Here is a 24,590-nt window from a genome sequence, read left to right as displayed (position 1 = left end):
CCTCTTTTTCCTGGTACTATCTGATCTCTACAAGCAGAAGTAGAGTAAGTCCAGATATATGGTCAATCTACAAATACTGAATTTCGAAGTTTGATGTCTTAGTAAACACAAACTATAACTTTCCTCATAAAAATAAAGTGTAACTTTGGAAGCTGACTTTTCCATATGTTTTGTTGTTTTTTTTGGTACCGGGAATCAAACTCGGGATCTTGCGCTTGCAAGGCAGGTGCCGGAACCACTGAGCTAAATCCCTGGCCCTAAATGCAATGAACATCCAACAATATTAATAAATGAATATCCTCTTATGGTTTAAAAGCATCATGTTCTCTCCTGGTACTGTCTAATAAATCTTGAATCTTTAAAAATATATTAAGTCAACCTGCAATTAAATATTTCCAATGAAAAATCAACTTTATTCTATCAAAAGCTGTCTCCACACTCAACTTTAACCTCTATATTCAAAGGTAGGAAAATAAAGTATTATCATATAGATGATGTTAAAGACCTACAATCTTTCAGAGAATAATATAAACCATTACTCCACATCACAGAAGAAACGTCATAATAACACACTGGGAAGATTAAAAAGACAGAGTGGGTAATACACAAAAAGAGCTCCACATTTAAGGTAAAGGAAACCAAATCATCAATTTCTTTTAGCCATAGAAAAAGAGAATCTTTAAAGTTTGGTTTGGTTTGGTTTCTCCAGAACTAGGGATTGAACCCAGGGCCTTTGCATTCAGCTATATTCTCAGCCTTTTTTATTTTTTATTTTGAGACAAGGTCTCACTAAGTCACTGAGTTGCTCTGGGTGGGCTTGAACTCGTGATCCTTCTGCCTCTGCCTCCCAGAGTGGTGGGATTACAGGCATGCACCACGTGGCTGGCTAAACTTTTTAAATCCAACCTCTTGCCCACTATTTATCTCTCTGCACTTGCCACATAAGAAAAGCTCCCTAAAAGTGAAGGAGTAAATGAATTCAATGAAGAAATGCATTTTATAATATCTCTTTTATTTGTACTTTTCAATTTTGTCTAATGTTTATCTTTATGTATAATTTTTTATTTTATTAGTATATGTTTGCAGTACGTGCATTTTATAATCATCTTGGGAAATTGGTACCTGTACATCTTTTTTAATACCCTTCCCTCACTCCCCCTCCCCACTCCTCTAGTTCTCCTTTCTCTCTTTTTATTCTTGTTGATATTATTAATCTTAGTTCATGTTTATGGGATATAATGCCCATTTCACTGAGGTTATTAGGACCTTGTACCTGGCACATCCTTACTCAACCTATTTCCCCATCCCCTCCTCCTTTACAGTATCTCTTGACAGGGATCCACTCAACCTCAAAACCTCAGCTTAAATATATAGATGTACGTCTGTGTCCACATATGTGTATACATATATTATATATTCATATATATAAGAGAAAGACCCAAAGAAAAACAAATTATATATGTGTGTAAAGACATAATTCTAAACCAAAGAGAAGCCCCATCTCACTGTTTTCCAAGGTCTGTGGTTTTACCATCTAGAACCATAATGAATCCGCTCCCACTTTTATATGTGGATTCCTTTCAGCTGACTCCAGTATGCCTTACTAAGCAAACTATCCTCAATTCTCACAACTGTTCAAGAATGGCAGTACTTCCTGACCTACTGCTCTCCTAGTCACGGGTTCCAACACTGTCAATATCTTGCTTAACTCTTGAACCCCCAAAGTGAATGAATACAAACAAAGTGGACATAACCTAGATGCACAAAACATAGAAAGAAAATCTTATCCTCAGATCTTTTATTGGTAAAGCCTAAGTCTACATTAGCATTTATGGCCACCACAACACATAGCTGATTCACAGAAAACTAAAGTCCCTTAATATGTGTTGTTACTTTTCACACAAATTTCTGCTAAGCCAGGACTCCCTGCTCTAAACACAGGCCTTTTGGGAAAAGATTAAAGAGCATGGGAATTGACCCATTGTCAAAAGCAGATCTGAACAGAGCTAATGGATGGCCATTTATTTTGTTCAGATAATGAGAAATGGCCTTCTATACCTTTAAAACTCATGAAGAGCCTGAATTATTGGGGTGTTTATAATTGAGGGAAAAAAGATTTGTACCTTGATTGTACAAATCAAGTAACAAATTGCTCCCTTTAATTAAACTTGTATTTATGTAATATCTGCCTGGGATCATTGAATTTTTCAAAATAACCAATTTATATTTTAAGAAAAAACTGAATCTCTAAAACTATGATGAAATGAAAGTTACCTCTAGAAGAAGTGCAATAGGCAATTGATTTATTTCCCTTGTTTTTTAAAAGAACAATTCCAAATTTTCTATGGATATGTACAGTTTTTATAGTGGAAAAAATAACTTTTCATTTAAAATAAATTAACACTTCATGCTTTTATATTATGACACAGATTATAAAATGATTTCTTGTATATTATTTCATCCTATTCCCACAGCTTTAACAATTTCAATCTAGAAGCAGAATTTAGGGCAGCCGATTCAAACTCAGTACAGTACTTAATTAAATAAACTAGACTTTACAGCACCACTCATGTCCACTAAAAAGAACAGACAGAATGTATACTAAGACATGTATCTGATGTTTATTTTAGAGTATGGCTAATACTGACTCCATAAGCTCTGCTATGTAGTTCATACAAATTTTATTTTTTTAAGTGAAGATGGAAATTCAAGGGTTGGGGATGTACCTCAGCGATGCTGAGTTCGATTCCCAGTACCAAAAACAAAAATGGAATTCAAACTCAAGTCTTTTTTAAATTGACAGATAATTATACACATTTATGGGTACAGTACAAACTCACATCTTTCTGCCTCAAGAGTCTGAACTCTTACCATAAAATATAGGCAGTGTAGTCATGTCTTGAGAAGTACTTTTGTTTTGTTAACAGCTCAAGTTAACTAGTTGTGTGATTCTGGGCACGTTACTCACTCTATCTCAGAATTCTCAAATAACAGTAACTAGCTATTTATTGTAAGCCAAGACTGTGCCAACAGCTACAGAAAACTATGTAGAAAAAAATCTGAGAAAGACTTCTTTTTTCTGGGATGGTTAAATAAGGTGATAGGAAGGTGTTTGTCTCAGGAATCCAATTTATAATGTTCTTTGGAATAACAGAGAGCCCCAGAAAGTTTCAAAAGTGCTAAAAGCTTTAAAGTAAAAAAGACATTAGATACTTGCATGGACAAACAGCAAACAGAAGAAAAAATGTCTGCTAGTACACATCCTATCTATCCCAAAGCAAAATATTTACAAGCATTCCTTAAACTCTGGGGAAGTTGATTCTGAAAAATTACTAGAGTTGGTCTGATGCTGTTTCTGCCCACAAGCCTTCTGACATGAGCTTTTCTGCACAACCATCACTTCTCTAACTCCACAGACATCAACTGGGTGTCCTCTAATCCAATTCAATTCCCATTCTACCCAGAGTAAGTATAGACAGCCAAAGTTTAAGGGCTCACTCTCACAAGACTGCCTCCACTTCAGGCATAAGTCACAAGTCTCAGGTTGTTACCTATACTTCTAATCAATCAGATCTTGCTCACAAGGCTCAGAGAAACCCTTTACTTATGTTTCCCAAATTATTATAAATGATAAAGCTCAGGGAAAGACAAATGGAAGAGATCCATAGAGCAAGACTGGTGGGGAGCAAAGGGAGTACACGGAGCACCTTAATGTGTTCACCAACCTAGACACAGTCTCTGGACCTTTTACTTTGGGGTGTTTAGGAGGTTGCGTTATGTAGGTGTGATTGATTACATCACTGGCCACTGGTGACTGAACTTGTTAAATGAAAAACTGAGGCCAATAAATTTACAAAGTTTACTTGAGCAAAAAAAATCGTACTAGAACCAGGTAGCATTCCAGACCAAAGATAGTTCAGAAGGCTCCACTCTACTACATGTACAGATTATATTTATAGCCAAAGAAAAGGAAATAACATAATGATAGATTTCTCTCCAATTTAGGGTGGCTGCTATATATAATAGCTGCCTTCTTCCCATAATGCCCTGCTCCCCACCTAAAGCCACCCCAAGATGGCTTCTCCCACCAAAGGACCTTCTTCTTCCCAACATGCGCCTATTCCCACCAAAACAGTAACCTAATACTTGCTCGCCTCCTAGCAGCTAGTGACATCACAGGCTCCTCCAGTCCCTAGCCACTACCTCGCTCAACCCCACCCCAGCTCCTACAAGCCCCACCCCAGCTCCTATAAGAAGCGCTCCCCGTCCCGACCATATTGCTTTTATCTCTCCTTTGTTTAGATACAGCCCAACAGATCATCCCTGCAATAAAGGCTTGTTGTGGCCTGGTCTGGTCTAGGTTTTCGGCTCTTTTACCTGACACCTATATGAAAAAAAACCTGATTGGCTGCAGTGTGCAGGTTGCCTACTCGTGTTTTGGCAACTTTCAACCTCTGCTTGACTGGAGTTCAGCTTCTGTAATTGGCTGAGACTGTTGCGTGGCTATAGGAGCATATTCTTAATATTAGGTTACAGTTTGCTTACAACGTCAAGCTAGGTTACAATTCATTATGTACAGAAGTCACTTTGGCCCAAACTTACCATGCAAGTATAGAGGCTGGTCTAGGCCACATTTATTTTGGCTCACAAACTTAATCTCCAGCCCCTTTCTCTTCCCTTGAGGGAGAAGGCCTGTGAGTGTGGCTCAAAGTTCCAATTCTCTAACTACATGATTGTTTGCTCTGGTAAGCAGCCCTCATCCTGAAACCATCTAGGTGTCTACCAAGAGTCAGTTTATCAGTATAAACCCAGGTATGGTTGAAAGGGATTTGTTACTAATATTAAAAAGATGCTCCTATCACTAAGAAAATTCAAGGTTGTTAGAAGCTCTGCATTAGGAATAGGAGACAATAGTTCTTATTATCATAGATGGTAAACAGAAATAAACTGTATAGAGTGAATTAACAACATTAGATTGTTTTGAAAGAAATTCATCATCTCTTCTCTCCATATAAAGCCAGCCATTTAAGTGTGAATAAAATTACGAGAATTCTTTCATTCAGTCCAGAGTGTGGTCACTCAACCTCAACATCTTTATACCAATTTTAAGTCCTTGTACCACAAATTCTACTATCATTTTCAGGAATATAACATCAGAACAGTATTTAAGTAAAAAAAGTTTTAATTCTCCAGAAAAAAAATTTTTGACTAGATATTGCTATCCTATCATCATCATTTACATCAGAGTTTTCAGTCACTCCTGACAACAAATAAAATGAAGCTAAGAACTAACAATTTACGTAGACCCTCTTCATGTTTTAACACCTACTGTATTTACCACTCATACTGCTGTGTTCAAATTGCTCCAGAGAAAGTGTATGAAAATTTTACATGGACTCTTTGCTTGGAGATATCTACTTGAAAGTTTTAATGTTTTTGCAATGGCAGTAAGATAAAACATTTAGTAAAAATTTTTAAAATGTCAGGCTCAGTAGTGCATGCCTGTAATCCCATTTGCTCAGCAGAATGGCTTGACCTGAGCCCAGGAGTTCAAGACAATTCTGGATAATGTAGGAAAAAAAAATCCAAGCACTGAAGTATATTCTCATTGAATGGAAGGTATTCTACTAAACCTCAAATCTGAACATAAATTTCCTTTTAATGTTTTTTAAGACTGAATTTTAAAAATGGACTTACAAAGAAAATGTATTATGCTGAAATAACCAAATAAAATCCTAAGCCTACTGATTGCTGTGAGCTTGGGAAAAGAAATGACACAATGAATGGAAGGTTCATCAGTGTCTGATTTTAAGGGTAAAAAACATCACAGGGGTGATAGCTGAATAAACCCAGGGTACATGGATAATAACAGAAGCAGTAAGAAAAAGCAGATCTAAAAAAGGTAAACTTCGTTTAAGTGTAGTAATAATTTAATTAAAGATGGGAGGATGTAGCTCAGTGGAACAGCACTTGTTTAGCATGTGCAAGGGAGAGGAAGAGAAAGGGAAACGAGAAAAGAAAGGGGGAGGGAGAGAAATACTCATAAATGGACCAGATATACACCACTAATTATGTCCAAAATGGATGCAAGGGTATTACTTATAACTGCAAAGGATGGTTGGCAGTGGACATGATCAAAACAGTTATGGTAGCTGAGACAGCCCTCATTTATGAAAGGTGTGAGAAGGATCCCATCTAATGGTCTTAACACTGGTAAGAAAGAGAAGCAGGTTCAGGTGAACCCAGAATTTCCAGAACAACTAGGTACTGTGGCTGTAACTTAATCTTGTAGTACTAAATGCCTCTCAAATTACTCATGTGTTATTTGAAAAATTAAGAGTTAATCCAGGACATCAAAAATTTCTCTTAATCTCCGAACCTCTGATCATCAATAACTGTTTCCTGTTTCCCCCAGGCCTTTTCTTCTTCCCAAAATCTGGTTAGTGAAACTTAAGAAAGAACTAAGAACATATACTAAATGATAGTTAAGGTCTGTGTGAGTTTCATATTGCTTCTGTAACAAACTGTGAAAACAAATGTAGTATGTCAAAGCAACACAGACTTGTTACTTTACAGTTCTCAAGGTCAGAAGTCCAAAATCAGTTTCCCTGGGTTAGAAATCAAGGTGTTGGCAGAACCACATTTCTTCTCAAGGTTCTAAGGAAAAACCCGTTCCTTGCTTTTTTCCACCTTCTGGAGTTTGCCCCAATTCCTTGTCTTGTGACATTATTTCAACCCTGCTTCCAGTGTTTTATTTCCTTCTCTGACTTACTTTTCTGTCTCTCTCCCATCAGGACTCTAGTGATAACACTGTGCCAATCCAAATAATCCAGGATAATCTATTTCAAAACCCTCATCACCTTAATAAAATATATGTAGTCTTTTTTTACCATACCAAGTAACATGTAAGGTATGTATGATTATGATGTTGATATTTTGGAGGTCCATTATTTAGCCTACCACAAAGCTTCCTTTCTAGTCCTAAGATTCCAAAACTATGGTTTCTATTTTAGCTGAATAACCATTACAATATACACTTTGTGATGCTTTTGGATTTTGATTTTCTATCCTTTCTTGACTCCAGGATTTTTGTTTCACTTCAATTTATTTGTTTGTAATACTGCCTTTGTCATCTTTAAATTAATCCATCTGGCCACCATCTTTATGTTTTATCAGAGGCAGCTTGGACCAAGTTAGAAATCAAAGACCTCTAAATATATTAGTTCTTATTCTAATGTCTTAATTTGGTACAGACTGCATAAAGATAAATTTTCTGTTTGGCTAGTTGTAAAGGATAAATAATCATGATGTTAACTATCACATTATGCCAGATATCCCAAAGGACAGATCATTTTAAATCTGTTTGCATAATAATTTATTACACCAAACTTTAAAGCTCTAAGGTCAAAAGAAAAATACATGCTAGATTATTAAAAGAGAATGCCAATGTTTCAAGAGAAATAACAGAGCACATTCAAATTTGTAGAATATACATGCATGTTGATGAGTTTATAACAATTCTGGCCCATGTAACTGGCTAATCTCCAATGTATTACAATTAATTATATTAGACAAAGACTGACCATGACCAGCAATTTCCAAGAACCAATGGCCAAAGTTCATCAGTGTTCCATCATCACATGAAGAATATCTAGAATTCTAACACGCAAATCTTACCAGCCTTTTAGAGCTTCCCTTTGGACCATGAAAATTATCCTTTATTATGCAGAAACTTGAAGAAACAGAGTCAACTTATCCCTGACCCTGATAAGTTTCTACAGGAGGAAAATAACTAGTAAAGTGAGATCACAAAACTATCTTCCATGCGCCCAGGATGTTCTGTGTTTCCTGCCTACCATACCACACCCTAATAACTATGCTCTTTCACCTGAAAGCTCTTTGAGTATGGGAACAACATCTTATTTTTCAGTTCCCACAGTATCTGCCACTCTACTCCAGGCATTCAAGTAAGAGAAGGGAAGGGGCTTTAAACAATATAGTGTCCTCAAAGGTACACTGACTCATAAATTTTTCATTTCTTTTCATAGAAAGAATTTAAAGAAACAGGGTAAGATTGCAGTTAGGAATTCTAGATTACCACAAGCATCTGAACAATTTACTCCTATGGTCTTCAGTTTCCTCATGTGTACAATGAGACTGCAAACAAAACCTCTTCAAAGGATTATTGTAAGATTTAAGTGAAACAGTTCATGTAAACAGTTTTTCATACAAAGTGCTTTACCATCACCTGACAGATAGGCACATTTAATAATTGTACAGTGCAAGTAAAGTGTGCTATTCAAATACATTTTGTAACATACTCATTTGCATTTTTCAAATTAATACACATTTTCTAGAGACTTATACAAAGACACATACATTTGCACATTAAAACAAATGTTGATTTAATATCAAGACTTTCTGGGCTGCATTTCTAATTTTTACCTTTAAATGCCAATAAATATCAACATAATCCAATAAAAGTCAGTAGTTCTTTACTTGCAACTCCATCAAATGACTAGAAACTCCATCAAATGACTAGAAAATTTATACAGTCAATGTAGACTGAACATTAATGAAAACTAATAATCGTGAACCTTGGACTTACTGGAAACTTGGTAATAACTAATATTCAAAAATACATTTACATTCATAGAGTCAAATTTCAAAAAGCCATTTTAACCATTCAACAGATACTATGAGGCCAAAAAAAAAGTATTCTTGCTTCATTTGACAAATACAACAAATGTTATCATTCAAGTTCGGGTAATCTCTTCAATACCTTGAAACAAGAAAAACCCAAAACTTTTCGTTCTTTTCTTCCCTCAAACAAGAAAATCATAGTCTCTCATGGAACAACTTAAAATAAAAATTTCAGGCCTCAGTCAACAGTTTAGACCCAGGCACAGCTCAAAAGATGTGGAATAATCTACTCAAATGAAACAACTGGATCTTCAGAGCCTTTTAAAATTAACCAAGAAAGAATAAAGCAAGTAAGAGTATACCCAAAAACTATTCATGAATACCAAGTAACTAGATAAAGTGTAGAGAAAGAGCAATTCAAGCTTTTTTAAAGCTTCTCTTACAATACATGATGGCATAAGCCCAAGTCTGAAGAATTTTTTGCAACCTCACATTAGATTTCCAATACCACATGTTTAAAAGGGGACACAATATGAATTTCCATAATCACAGGCCATGGAGACAATATGTCCTCAGTAGGGTGGCTTAATAGCAGTTGTTCTTAGGCATGTGGGGCTATTAAAGTACACAAAACACTCAGCACATTTATCCTACTGCAAATGTCCAAATAAACCACATTTTCCTTTTTGTGTGAAGGAAATATTCAGACCTAGTTCCACAATAAACCATTAAGAATAGCTTATTGAATTGACTATTTCAATTCAACAATAACACAAAGAAACTACAGAGATCACTGGGTTCCTTTCTAAAGTATATAGAGTATTTTTTCAATTTTGCAGCCCTTTGCTAAGACAATACTGATAAAGATTTCCAGATTTTTTTTTAATTTCTTTACAACCTTCAACTATTTGGTTTTACATTTTTGGAGTCACTAGGCCAAATTTACTTTCATACTTAGGATATTCAAAGGATTCATTTCCCTTATTTTATGGCTTTTTATATTTTAAAATCAAATTACATATAGGAAAATGTATATTGATAGCATTTTCGAATTCTGCCTTTTCAATTCCATCACCCCACAGTTTTCCTAAATATGTTATTTCCTAAATATGTTATACCTTCTTAGGAGGTTGACAAATTAGGAAAACAACACAGAAAAGCAAAACAAGGGCTCAATTTGTGAAAGCCTACTTACTGCTTCCTGTTTTTAAGCCATATATACTTACAAACCAATAAAATCACTGCAAGAACACTTGTAATTTTCTATTGCCTCAGCATCCATTTCGGATATAGTGTTAGCTGTCTCACACAAGAAGCATAGCTTAGTCACTTCCAAGTTCCCAGCTCTCTACCTCCACCTCCAGTGGTCACCCAGATACCCTGCTGTTCAACCACCACCTCCTCCTCCTGTGCGTGATCCAGATATCTGCCCCAGAAAACCACCCACCTAAGGGACACATAGAAACAACCTTCCTGATGCACCCGATTGACCCCCATATGCTGCATGGCCTCTCTGAAGCCACAGAGCAGCCCCTCAGACACCTGCCAGCTTTCTCTAACCCGTCAGCTAGAACTCCTCACTTGAGAAGAGCCTCAGTACCACCCTGGACTCCAATAAAAGTTTTGTCCAGCAGGTCCTTTTTCACTCTCTTGTTTCCTACCCACTGGCTGAACATGACATGTCCCCCTCCAATCTTCCCACTGGTACCCATCTGTACCCTTCTTTCTGGACTGCAGGAAATAACTGCTCCTGTTATTCCTGCATTTTGATGTGTTGCTTTTCTGTATCTCCCATGACTGACCCACTAAACCTCACCTCACTCTCCTCTTGTCAGGGGTCTCCTAGGAGCGTGACTGTCTTTTCTTTTTTTTTTTTTTTTTTTGCGGTACCAGGGATTGAACTCAGGACCTTGCGTTTGCAAGATAGGAGCAGCGCCACTGAGCTAAATCCCTGGCCTGAGAGTGACTATCTAGATAGGAATAAACTGGGCACAGGTCAGATAAGAACCAAAAGGCCACAAACAAGTTTTCTGTGAGAGGCACACCTAGTCACAAGCTGGACACTTAAGTATTAGGTTGCCCCCCAGGATAAAAATGTCCCATGAAACATCCACAACCATCACTCCTGGATCCCTATCAGGGCAGAGCTACACTTGATAGCCTCGTAAGAGATATCCCAGGACCAAATTAGAGAAAAATCACCACCTTAATGGTGAAAATAGACCTTCAAGATCCACCAAGCCAACTGCTTCCGAAGGCAGGAACTCTATTAAGAATTACACCAAGCTGAGCATAATGGCACACATCTGTAATCCCAGCATTCTGGGAAGCTGAGGTAGGAGGAAGCTGCAAGTTCCAGCCCAGCCCAGGCAACATAGCAACTTAGCAAGACACTGTCTCAAAATTTTAAAAAATTAAAAAGGGTTGGGGATTTAACTCAGTGTGAGCCCCTGGGTTCAACAACCACTATACTGACAGCAAAAAAAAAAGGACTGAAGACAGTTCTGGAATTTAGGATTTATCCATTTTTCTCCATCCTTCAGAAAAAAAATTATGAAAGTCCAAGACCTTATGAAAACATCTCAGGGATACAGTTTTTCTAATACAGAACAATAGACCTTGTTCTGTGAATGAGGAAATGTCTGACAACCTTGCAGTCACATTCTCCATCTATCCGAGTGGTCTGTGACACTGAAGCCATTCAAAGAGATAAACCATCTACAGAGGATCAGGAAAAACAGCGCAATCACACATCCATGCAGTCCTCCACAGCACAGGCCACAATGCTACCCTTCCCACTCCAAACTTAATTACAGACTGTGCCTAAATCTGGCTTTTCTAATAGTGAATCAAACCCAGAGATTTTAAAAAAAAAATGTACAACTACTGACATTTTTTACTTTCCAAATAATCAACAGGACTATGAAGGCTGATATCAGAGGAAAAATTAAAATTCAATTTTGAATAATGTTCTAGAATATTACATTCTGGCATATCATAGAGATTGAGTTAAAAATTATAACTTCATCTTTCTGCTTGAATAACTTTAATGATATTGTTGAATGTCTCTTGGAATGCAATCCCTAAGAAACACCATAAAATGAAAATTATAAGCAAGATACAAGAGAATATGAACATAAAATGAAAAGACTTATTTATACTCTGTTATGTTTACATGAATCTCTGAAAAAACTAGAGAGTTTATGAAAACTAATACTAAAACTAGAAGAAAAAATCTTCCTGATATTAGCAACACTGGCTTCATCCAGTGAAACTTTCTTTCTCAAGCTACTGGAATCCCTCAGACAGGAATTTCTAAGGAATGACACCTATAATGAAATGCCTGGAAAAGGCTTTACAAAGCACATGAAGCACTGGCTTTTAAGAGTCTTCACCACACTGATGTGGCACAGACACCATAAAGCCAAGCAATCTGGGAAGAAGGTTTCACTTTCTAAAAATTTAACAGACTGGCAATCCTATACAGTAGGTTCAACATATATGTAAGTGAATGCATATACTCTCTTTGATTTTCCTCTCTTCCATCGAAAATTTAATGCATTTTACCCAAGTGCACAAAAAATTCTTATCATGCCCATCCTTCTACTACTGCTAAGTTTTTTAAGAAGGTTAGTTCAGTACAAAGTAACACATTACTTCTTTGAGAAAACCAGAAACACTGGCTAATTCAAAAGAAATAGTCCCAGTGAGTTATAACTAGTCTGATCCAATAATCTACAACTAAAGTTGTTCTTCTTTACAAATGGTATCTGAACTGCAGACTCAAGGGAGCTGTTAAGTGTCCTCAATTCAGAATATCTCAATGCCTCTTATCTAACCTCCCAATGAATGTTAAGCTCCATGGATTAGGAATTTTCCTATTGTATTCACTGATGTATCTCAAGGACCTAGAATAATGCCTGGTACAAAATACTATTTAATTATTTGTTCAATGAACACCCACTGATAAGAATAGACATGTCTTTTATTAAAAAAAAAGTATTACAAAGCTGACACAAAATTCCTAAGTAATGTGTATTAATTTACTGAAATACTATACTAAATCTTTTTTATTTTTATTTTTTAAGAATATGTTTACAGTACATAATGATTAAATTCATTGTGGGGAGTTGCTACATGTACATAACACATCTTAATTTTTTGTTTCATCCTCTTCCCCAACCCTCCATCTCTCCTCCCTCCCTCTCTTCATCCCCTTCCCATTTACAAAAGTTCTGCCTGTTTCCTATAATCTTTTATTTTGCTCTGTCATATATTTAAACTTTGAGTTTCTCATAGAAGAAAAACCATGAGATATTTAACCTTGTTTGTCTCATTTATTTCATTTAACATTATGGTCCCAAAGTACATCCATTTTCTTACAAATGACTGAAATTTATCCTTCCTTATAGCAGAATAGTATTTCACTGTGTATAAATACCACATTTTCTTTAGGCATTCATCTCTTGATGGCCATATAGAATGGTATTTAGTTATTGTGGGTTGTACTACTATAAAGACAGGTATGCATGTGACACTGTAATATGATGTCTTTAACTCTTTTCAGAAGATACCTAAAAAGGGAGTAACTAAGACACTGATTTCCATAATGGTTATACAAGGTCTTTCACATTCATTAGGTTAATTTCTAAGTATTTAATTTTTCTTGATGCTATTGAAAATGATATTACTTTCCTAATTTCTCCTTGAGTCCATTATTAGTGCACAGACATATTATTGATTTTTTTATCCTGCTATATTGTTGAATTTGGTTATTAATTCTAGGAGTCTTTTGGTAAAATGTTTTCAGTCTTTTCTGTAGAGGATCATGTCATTTGCAAGTAATTTTAATTTGGCTTCTTCCTTCCTATACATATCTCTTTTATTTCTTTCTCTTACCTGATTGCTCTGCCAAATGTTTCAAGGACTATATTAAATAGGAGTGTTGACAGTGGATGTCCTTGTCTTGTTCCTGATTTTGGAGGGAAAGCTTTCAGCTTCTCCCTATTTAAAATGATATGGATCATTGGTTTGTCATAATGGATTTCTTCAGATTGAGATAAGGTCCTTCTATACCTATTTTCTTCAAGGTTTTTATCACGAATGGATGTTGAATTTGGTCAGAGACTTTTTCTGCATCTATTGAGATGATCATGTGAATTCTGTCCTTGCTCCTATTTATATATTACATTCACATGTAATATCCCAAGGATATTGCATCCTTGCATCCCTAGGATGAAGTCTACTTGGTCATGATGTTCTTTTTAATGATGTGTTGCACTCTGCTTGCCAATATTTTGTTGAGGATTTTTGGGTCTGACCTGAAGCTTTATTTTTAGTTGGGTCCTTGGTTTTGGGATTAAGGTAATGATTGCTTTCAGGAATGACTTTGAAAGTACTCTTTCCCTTTCAATTTCATTAAAGAGTTTTAAGAATATTGGCATTAGATCTTCCCCTAAAGTTCCTGTAGAATTCAGTGCTGAAGTCATCAGGTCCTGGGCTTTTCTTAGTTGGTAGGTATTTGATTATTGCTTCAATGTCATTGCTTGTTATTGGGTTATTCAGGATTTTTATATCTTGGTTCAGTTTTGATAATTCATATGTATCTAGGAAATTATTCCTTCTGGATTCTCCAATTTATTGGAGTACAAGTTTTCAATGTAGCTACTAATCAGCAGTGTCTGTTATGATTTCACTATTTTCATTTGTAATTACATTGATTCGGGTCTTTTCTTTCCCTTTTTTTTTTTTTTTTTTTGGTACTGGGGATCGAACTGGGGTCCTTGTGCTCGCAAGGCAGGCGGCGGAACCACTGAGCTAAATCCCTGGCCCTTCTTTCCTTTTTTTGATAAGAGTAACTAAGGGTTTGCCTATTTTTTTTTTTTTGCTAATTTGAAGAACCAGGACTTCAATTAACTTTGTTTTGTTTTTGCTTCAAATTTTATTAATTTCTGCTCTGATCTTTATAATTTTTTGCCTTGTACTAGCTTTGGATTTGGATTGTTCTTGTTTTTCTAGGACCTTAAGACACTTAGGTTATTTATTTGGGCTTACTCTGTTTTTCTGATGTGGGCATTCACAGGTATAAACTTCCCTCTTAGGACTGTTTTCAATGTGTCCCATAAATTCTGGTACATAGGACTGGCATTATCATTTGATTCTAGGAATTGTCTAATCTCTTCCTTGATTTCTTCTATGACCTGCTGATTTTTTTTTTTTTTCTATACTAGGAATCAAACTCTGGGGCTTGTGCTTGCCAACCAGGCGTGGCGCCAGTGAGCTACATCCCCACCCCTAAAACCTATTGATTATTGAAGAATGTGTTAATTTCCTATGTGTTTGCTAATTTCTATGGTTTCTTTTGTTGCTGACTTCTAGTTTCATTGCACTATGATCTGATAATATGTGTGAGATAATTTTGATTCTTTTGTATTTACTTAAGCATGCTTTATGGGATAGTATGTGATCTATGTTGGAGAAAGTTCCATGTGCTGCTGAAAAGAATATGTATTCTGTTCTTAGATGTAACAGTAACTCCATGTGGATGTGGATGATCTCAACTTCCCAATCAAAAGACACAGATTGGCAGAATGGATCAAAAAACAAAACCCAACAGTATATAAGAAACTGTTTTAACCCAAAATGACATTTGTAGACTAAAAATCACAGGATGGAAAACAATATTCCATACAACAGGACCTTGAAAAAAACCAAGAGTAGATATCCTATTTTCACACAAAGTGGATTTTAAGCCAAAACTGATCAGAAAAGGTAACCCAGTAACTTCACATTAGTTAAGGGAATTCAACAAGAAGAGATAATAACTACTAACTATATATGCAACAAACACCAGCAGACCTAACATTATAAAAGAAACACTACTGGACATAAAAGATCAAATAAATATCAACATAACTGGGGCCGGGGATCTAGCCCAGTGGTTTCGCCGCCTGCTGAGCAAGCGCAAGGACCCGAGTTCGATCGCCGGTACCAAAAAAAACCATAATTATAGTGGAGGACCACATCTTCAAACAAATGAACTTAATAGACATCTGTAGAGTGTTTCACCCAATAATAGAATACTATACTAAATTTTTTACCTGGCCTAATTTCCATTCTCTTTAGAATCATGTATCTTTATTATTTTATAGATGTGCATGCTTTGGCTCTTTCTCTACTCAAAAGCATAACAAACGCTAGAAAGCTGAACTCAGTTTATTTGAATCACATTTAATTCATGAAAAAAAAAAAATCCCGTTAAGGCAACAGAACATTTCATCTTCAAGTATCTCCAGGAAATTTATTTCTTAGTGAAAAACATATCTTGGAAACTATGTTACAGCCATGTTACACAGGACTGTAAAACCCTATTGAACTGTAAATATCACATGCAGTTTGATACGATTAGGCAGGATAAAAATAAAAACACACATATAAAATTCTAATTGTAATCAAGGTGAAGTATACATATATATGCATGTGTATAAATATACATATTCATACACACACATACATATATACACATCTTCAAAATTTTCATGTTATGAGCAGTATAAAAAATTGAAAATGTCTCTTGTATAGTTAAGTATTCCTTTCCTTTGTATTCCTACCCTACTTCTACTCTACTTGTCTTAGCATATTATCACATTAAATGAAATTCATTGATTCATTTGTTTACAGATTTGTTTTCTTCACTCCCATAAAATTTTGAAAGTCAGAACTGAGCTTTTGCATCTTTATATTCTCAGTATCTAATAATATATCTCTATTAGTAAGTAATCAAAACAGAAAGATATAAATGAATATTAACATAAGTAATACATAAATGAGGCATTTTGGTGCACTCTTATACTCCCAGCACTTAGGAGGCTGAACCAGGAGGATAGCCGTGAGTTCAAGGCCAACCTGGGCTATGTAATGAGTTCAAGACCAACCTGAACTATATAGCAAGACCTTGTCTCAAAAAACAAAACAAAGCTAAAAACAAGTAATACACAGTATCAGTCAATCAAAAAATCTGAAAAGCATTTTCATAAATTCAAAAGATTTCTGTAATAACGTAAGCAGAAATAGTTTATAGAGAATATCAAACAGCAATTAATTATAAGACAAAAAATTATATACCTTTCTGTGATTTACTGAAATGCTATCTCTGCTTTAAAGTGAAAAGTCCATCATATAATCAATACAAAGACTAGGAAGTGAAGAGAAAAAAATGTCTGCACTTTTTGTCCAGACTTTTTTGGGGGGAGGGTCATAAAATGCTTTTAGAGATCCAGCAAAAGTTAGGTAAGTTGTTCACACATTCAGGACAACTGTGAAGCATAGATATCTTGGCCACTAAACAACCTAAGTCAGTGAACTTTCATGACATTGATGTCCTGAAATGAGTTCTTGTCATGAAATGTCGTGTGCTTCATTACGTAATCTCAGCCTTTTGTGAGCATGTTATGACTATGGCCAAAGCAAAAGAATACAGGAGTGTCTCTAAATCAATCATGGGCCACGAAGCCAGACAGACTGTATGTCAGATGCAATTTTTCTTGGCACCACTTGGGCATAACTAATTGATGACAATCGTATGTCCACACTGGCACATTTCCACAGAGAACGTGTGTGACTGTGTCACCACATCTGGATGCGAGGCTCACTAGGGTCCTGAGGCACAAAAACCTACTAAATCTAGAGGCCCAGCAGCTGCACTCAATGAGCACCGTGGGAGCTCCACAGAGTGATGAAAGGACTAAATTACTGAAAACTGTAAATACAGATTTATTCCATTAAAATACGAGGTAACTGCTCCAGTCATTTCTCATTCAGGCATTTGCCTCTTACAAAAAGCTAGCATCTAAGTATATATATTTCTAACTTTGTCAAGAAAATTCACTTTTCTCCTATGAAAAGATGACCTTCACATAAAGAAAAATCAATGAAGTTTCTGTGATTTTTAAAAAATTTCCACACAGAAACCAGAAAGAAAAAATGATATTCTACTCTCATATTTGTAAGAATAGTCCTCTTCCATTTAATTCAAATGTAAGACTTACATAATTTGTAACAAATCTCATGTTGAAAATTCAACAAGCTATAGTAAAAAGCACTTTAAAATAATAATATATAATTTCACCTTTGACATGAAAGACAGGTGAATATAAATAGTAACTTTTCCTAACTCATAAATATGGAAATCAGATTGAACAATAACTTTATTCTGATTGTACCCTACTGTAAAAATAAATGAATTGATTAGCAATAAATTTTGAGTAAATAACGTCAATAATTACGTGAAACAATGAAAAGATCCTCTCACGAAGTTTTGTATTCTATTCATAAAACAGCTTCAATAAAAAACAATCTATAACTGAGAAAATATGCACATATATATAATTAAATCTCTCATAAATCTTAAGTCAAGTAATTACTTTTCCCATGTAGAGTGACAGAAGTCATCCTACAAAGGCAGTTACAGTTGTAAACTTCTAATTTTAATCAAGTCAGAAACTAAAAATTCATTTGTCCTATACCTTTTCTTTTCAAATAATTTTTCTCAATCTCTCTTATTCATTTCTGTCCTGTATTCCTTCAAACTACCCAACAGTCTTATGATGCTCTTCAATTCTTCATTCGCCCACCTAACACTGGACTGATTTTCTAAGACATCTGGTTAACCTAGACTGATCAGTGGGTAACAAAAGAGGTGTGTCAAATTAAGCAATCCCTTCCCTGAAGATAACTCAGACATGAAAGGCATCTTTCTCTCTCTATTTTATTATGACTGCCATTTATCTCCTAAACATTTATGTGGTGATAGAAGGCATTACTAATACATGAGACTTTTTCACATATGGGTTGAATAAAGAAAACAATTTCCTTTTAGGAAAATCATATAAGCTCTTGTCTGGTGCTGTCCCATCCCCTCCCCCCAGTAGGAATGGAACCTAAGGGCACACTACCACTGAGCTACTTCCCCTGCCCTTTTATTTTTCATTTTGAGAAAAGGTCTAAGTTGCCCACGTGGGACTTGAGCTTGTGATTCTCCTACCTCATTTTCCCCTCAATGAAGGGATTAAGGCACACAATGGTGTGCTCAGCTTCATAAAAGGTACTTTAACACACTGTTTTCACTTGTAAATCTACAAATACTCTATAAACTGCAAGACTCTTTGACTAAAAAAAAAAAAAAAAGAAAGCACAGCTTAATATCCTATGAGGAAACAGAAAGAAGAATCTAAAAGAAGAATTAAAGAACAATTTAAAAATAATGCCAATGACTTCTCTCATCTTCTATCTTTAAATTGTCTAAAATTTTCTCTACCCATTAAAATCATCCATGTTACAGAAATGCTGGTCCTACCACAAAATAGTATCTTGATTCTACGTATTTGAAAACTATAAACTACAGACTGCAAGGCTGGACTGTGAAGGAGTGAGAGAAAAAAAAAGTGAGAAGGAAAAAAAGAAAGAAATGATATTTCTCTAGTGTGAGAAACTGAAAGTGTAAATAAGGACTAAAAGGTACAATAAATAATGTGAAATAGGAAGAAAAGGGGCAAAGGGTAAGGGGAAGTGGGAGGGGTAGGGGAAAGGAAAGAAGGGAATGGAATTAACATGAGAAAATGAAAAAATGGAAACAAAGTCTTTGTAAACAGGGAGTGATGATGGGGTTGAAGGGAGGGCAGGGGAAGGGGGAAAAATAAGAACCAAGAGAGATTATGTAAAGGTGCAAATTTCCAATGTTGAATGTCATTATACTGTATACCTAAAATGTACCAATAAAATAAATTTTAAAAAAAGAAAAGAAAGAAAGAAAGAAAATGTAGCTAGCACAGTACCTGACACTAAAATAATTTAGATGATTCTTTGATTTCATCATCTAAGATTCTTTTACCATCATGAAGAGCTGGGACATTCAGGCCAAAGAGCAGGATTCTGCATACAGTTTGGCACAGATACTCTGATTAATTCTAGGTACCTTGTCTATTTTCTTATTATCTATCCTCAGACAAAAATGTACAGTTAACATCTAAAAGGGATTTTTATTAATAGATAAGTTTGGTCAACAGATGTTAACATCCTAGTGAATAAACTAAGTTCTATTTAATAAGTTATCTTGGTGCTCACTTCGGTAGCACATATACTAAAACTGAAATAAGTTATCCTGGTCTCTCTGATTTACAGCTTCAGGTCAACACAACTGCTAGTAAACCAGTTTCCCCACAAAATGGGCAGCACAGGCCTACTGGGAGTGACTTCTCGGGCTCTTTAGAATGAGGGGACCCAGAGATAGGCTGGACATCTGCAAAGTATAGCAATGGACATCAGGACCCAGTTCATTAGGGCCCAGTGGTCCTGTTTTTCTATTCTCAAAACCTTTATTCTAGGTCATAGAGAAAAATCAAACAATGCAGAGTTCTATTGTATCCAAAAGCAGAGTCCAATGCCCAAACTGCAAGTGGCAGGAACACTTGCAATTTATATTTCAACAAGTGTCAGACTTGAGAAAAAGAATATTTCCTGCATTCTTTTCCACCCTCAGAGTTTGAGAGCTAAGCTGGCAACCAGTGATGACCCACAGGGACTCTTCAGAAACCTCTTTGGAGGCCTTTTATTTTTCCATGTGAACAGAATACAAAAGAACGTAACTTTATGTCATTCAAATGCTATGCTTGACCTCCTTCCCCCAATCAAACCACAAAAAACACAGCTTCTGTTTTTCTTCATTAATAAATACCCTGGGATTTGGGATAATGAAATTTCCCTGTCTAAAATGAGTCTATAGTAGATTTGGTGCTATTAGACAGAAGAAGTGAAAAGACCAGAACAGAGGTTTTTAGTTGATCTAGGATGACATGTGTTAAATATTGTTTTTTTTAAAAAAAAAAAAAAATAGTCATTTTGAGGCAACCCACTTTCTAAACCCCCTCCTGTCTCTCTTAGACAGAAGCTATCTTTCTCTCAATACTTCCTACTCTTAAAAAAAAGTAGACATCTTTTTTAAAAAGTTGTCTATTTTCTTTTATTCACACCCACATATTTACACACCCTGCAGCATCAGGGTGAAAACACTCACCTGACTCACCTGAAAACACTGAAAACACTTACCTGACTTTTTTGCCTTGCTCACTGAGCATTTTTACCAAATCAGCAATAGGGTACTGAGCTTTAGCTGCACAGAGACCATAGCCTGCAAGGAACATTAAAAACACAGAAGAATGTGGGGTGTTTTTTTTTTGAAATCTTATGAACTACAACTTTTTTTGATCAAAACATACTGTATGGCAACATAGGTAATCAGTCAATAGAATTAGAAATGAAAACAAACTTATACTCTGGACTTGAACAGTATTAGCCTAAATTTGAAAATTAAAAAGTCTAATAATCCCTCCCCTCCAACTTCTGTATTATCTGGTCCTGTTGGGCACCCCTGCCACATACTGTACCGTGAACACAATTGCAATATGCTCTCTCTTCCCTCCTCCCTCTCATGTATTTTTAAACTCTTTGTATGTTTGGCTTTGGTGACACTGCACTCCTCATTCTCCTCTTAACTTTGTTCTTCCTCAAATTCCTTGAATTGGTTTTTTCTTTCTGTTCTACTAATTGGATGACCAAGTTTCTCCTAGGTCTTTAAATCTGGTCCTCACTCCTCCCTGAAAATCTCAGCTCATCCCAGAATTCCAACAACCATCTGATGACTCCCAGTCTGTCTGTCATTGAGTACAGCATGGCTTATCATTTGTACTCCAGGACATTATGCTCATTGTACAAACTTAGTGTCTCCAAAAAGTAACTTGAAATTACCACCCTCACACCTAAATGAAAAAAAAATTCTGCATATATGATGTTATTACATGTATAACAAGAAATTCTGTCATCTTCCTTCACCCTTAACTCCTCCATCCTGTCCTCTCTACCTGCACAATGACTCTCAAATCTGTCTCCACTTTTCTAGATCATTTTTTCAAAATCCCAAGGCTGTTCAACCTATTCCCTCTACCTCATCCATTCCCAACACCAACCATCCTCTAAGCCCAAAACAAATCCTTACTTCCCTACAAACCTTCTTAAGTTTCTTATGATGGAAAAAAGTGTTTACACAGTTCATTTTGGCCTTTGTCATAACCCATGTACATTATTCACCTATTTGATTTCTTCACTGGATGAAAAATGCTGACAGAGTAGACCCTGTCCTCTACACCATTACACCTTATACTCTAGCAGTTTCTCAATACCCAATACCAATGCTACACTGGGTGGGAAAATTCATTATGCATAAGTGTCCCATGCATTGCAGTGTATTTGGTTAATTTCCTTCTATCTGCTAATTAGCAAGAACAGCTCCATTACTCAAATCCACATTTCAAATACCCCTAAAAACACTGCCCAAAGTTGAAAAGGTTTTCCCTGCCTATGATTCAATTCAATTAATTTTGTTATTGTTGTCTTAGTATATAACCAATCAGTAAACTACTTACATGTCAAGTCAGTATTTTCTTTATAGAAAACTCATATGATAGGATAACATAGTTAAAATCTTAATCAAAAACCAATGTAGGGGGCCGGGGGTTTAGCTCAGTGGTTCCGGCGCCTGCCTCACAAGCGCAAGGTCCCGAGTTCAATCCCCAGTACCAAAAAAAAAAAAAAACCAATGTAGGGCCAAGGATGTAGCTCAGTGGTACCACACCTACCTGCCAAGCTCAAGTTTGTGAGTTTGAACCCCGTACAAAAACAAAAGCAATGTATTACTGCTGATAATACCTGAAATAAGAGTAACGAACTGGACTAAACCTTAGAAAATTGGAGAACTGAGGCCTAGAGAAATTAAATCACTTGATCAGTGTCATGCAGACAGATATTAAGAACAAAAGCTCATTCTACTTGGCCATGTTCCCTCATCCTGTTGGAAACCACATAATTCTGAATAATTTTTTAAATATTTGCTTCTTTAAAAGAGTAATGTTTACTGAGTCTAATGAGTGACTTTCATATACCAAATCTAATTTAATCTTGATAATAGCCCAAAAAATTACCAATGATAAAAAAAACCTAAAACTCAAAACTGATTTCTACATATGTACAGAACTGTAGAAAGACATAGCTAGAACTCACTACATTATGTTACAGAATATCTATGTGAACCTCAAATATTAATTTAAACAAAGAATTTTCAGTATTTCTCTAGTAGTAATGGCAGACTTGCTACATAAGTTTCCATTGTTTTCAAAAATGAATATGCTCCAATTCTATTTTTTCTTATTATAAGAAATTATTTTAATATAATAAATTACAGCCATTATAGGTTATTTCCTTTTTGTTATTTTGGTTTTTTACCTGGAGTAATAATAATGCTATTAGCTTCTCGAATCATGTCGATCGCATTGTCAAGGTTGATTTCTGTATGTGTGCCAGAAATTTCCATGGGTTTTCCACCAGCTGTTGAAGTGGTACCATAGCCTCCAAGAATCACATTAGCCAGGGAGCGATTCATTGCCTGAAGAGTGAAATTATCAACTTTGAGATTTCAATCCACATAACTCTTTGTGCATGGTGTCTATTTTGTATATATGACATTCAGAATCATGTGAAAAGGTTTATTTGATCTTTGAAAGCATTTAATCAGATAAATATTAAAAACTTTAAATGACAGAGACATCTAAAAACCACATTTTTTTTTCTATGAAGTCAATTTCACACAGATGTATTTCAGTAAATAACAACAAAGATTTTAATGAAAATTACCAGTAAAACTTAAAAATTAATCAAAATTCAGATGTACTGCTGTCTGAATGCTGATTAAGCAAATTCTCTCTCCATATTTATATGTGTTTCACCAGAATAAAGGAAGACCAAAGAGAATTTAAAAAAGGAATAAAAAAATTTGTAAAGTGACCCTACCAATCTCTCCAGGGAATTCTGTTATCAGGTACAAGCTGTCCAGAGGCAGCCAAAAGGAATCAAAATGACAGCGGTACATTTCATTTAGAACTCTTCTGCCCTCTGTCATCACAAAGAAAACGTGGAGGTTGACATTCATTTCCCTAATCTATTACGGCTCCACGAAATCATATAACTAAGTTGTAAATGAATTCATCACTAGGATCCTAAAATATTTCACTTCCGAAGAGGTAGATGAATAAGATTATATACTTTATAAATCTACACTCATCCTTTTACTTAGGAAAATAATCTTGGGAGAAAAATAAAAGAAAAGCACTTCTCACTGCACACTTATGTTCAATTATCCAAGAATGCACTGTGCAAACACCACAAATTAAATAGATGACTGTTCTAGTTTAGAGCACAGTCCCTTTGTAAAGATATCTGGAAGTGCTGTGATAAAAGTAAAAAAAGAAACTAGATATTTTGAATAAGTGAATGCATTTTAAGAATTCAAACCACTTACTGCGCATGATCAAAGCAGTCATTCTACACAAGTAGTACTGAATTTACCACTTTAGAAAAAATCCCAAAAAATTATTAAACCCTATTTTAAGGGTTGTAATAAATATATCATTGCTCCACTGTACACCTAAAATGTATATGTCAATCTATTACTTTAACAAAAAGTAAGACTTTGCTATTTAAAAAGCACCTAGATGGGCTGGGGATTTAGTTCAGTGGTTCCACCACCAGCCTTGCAAGCGCAAGGACCTGAGTTCGATCCCCGGTACCAAAAAAAATAAATAAAATAAAAAGCACCTAGAGATCATCAATGATAAGCAAGGAAAATTCTTGAGCACCTGACAATGACGGCCACTATCATGGAACATTTCCATCACTGCTGAAGTTTAACACAGGGAAGGCAAGGAGGAAAAGCAGCACAGAAGATATGCCAAACCTCAGTTAAACAAATAACAAATGTCCAAGATGAGGGGTCAAAATGCTGTAAGAATTTTTTAATTGCTCTTTTGATCGATCTCATTTACCAAATATAGCATTTACATTTT

General features: G+C 35.5%; 1 protein-coding gene across 14 annotated transcripts in view; it reads right to left on the bottom strand.

Annotated features, from left to right (window-relative positions):
• The window catches only part of Nnt (nicotinamide nucleotide transhydrogenase), a 107,077-nt gene that overhangs the window by 7,388 nt on the left and 75,099 nt on the right, over positions 1–24,590 (bottom strand). For all 14 annotated transcript variants that reach the window (XM_004848552.4, XM_004848549.4, XM_087189369.1 and 11 more), the window contains 2 exons: positions 22,975–23,134; positions 20,746–20,827 (listed from right to left, as the gene is read on the bottom strand). In XM_004848552.4, coding sequence (XP_004848609.2) covers positions 20,746–20,827; positions 22,975–23,134 — 242 coding nt within the window. The remainder of the gene's footprint in view (positions 1–20,745; positions 20,828–22,974; positions 23,135–24,590) is intronic.

Source organism: Heterocephalus glaber, unplaced genomic scaffold, assembly GCF_053883595.1.
Source record: "Heterocephalus glaber isolate CG9 unplaced genomic scaffold, H.glaber_assembly_v1.0 deba00001538, whole genome shotgun sequence".
Classification (NCBI taxonomy): Eukaryota; Metazoa; Chordata; class Mammalia; order Rodentia; family Bathyergidae; genus Heterocephalus; species Heterocephalus glaber.
Note: the sequence above shows the minus strand (reverse complement) of the source record. Positions and strands in the feature narration are given on the sequence as shown.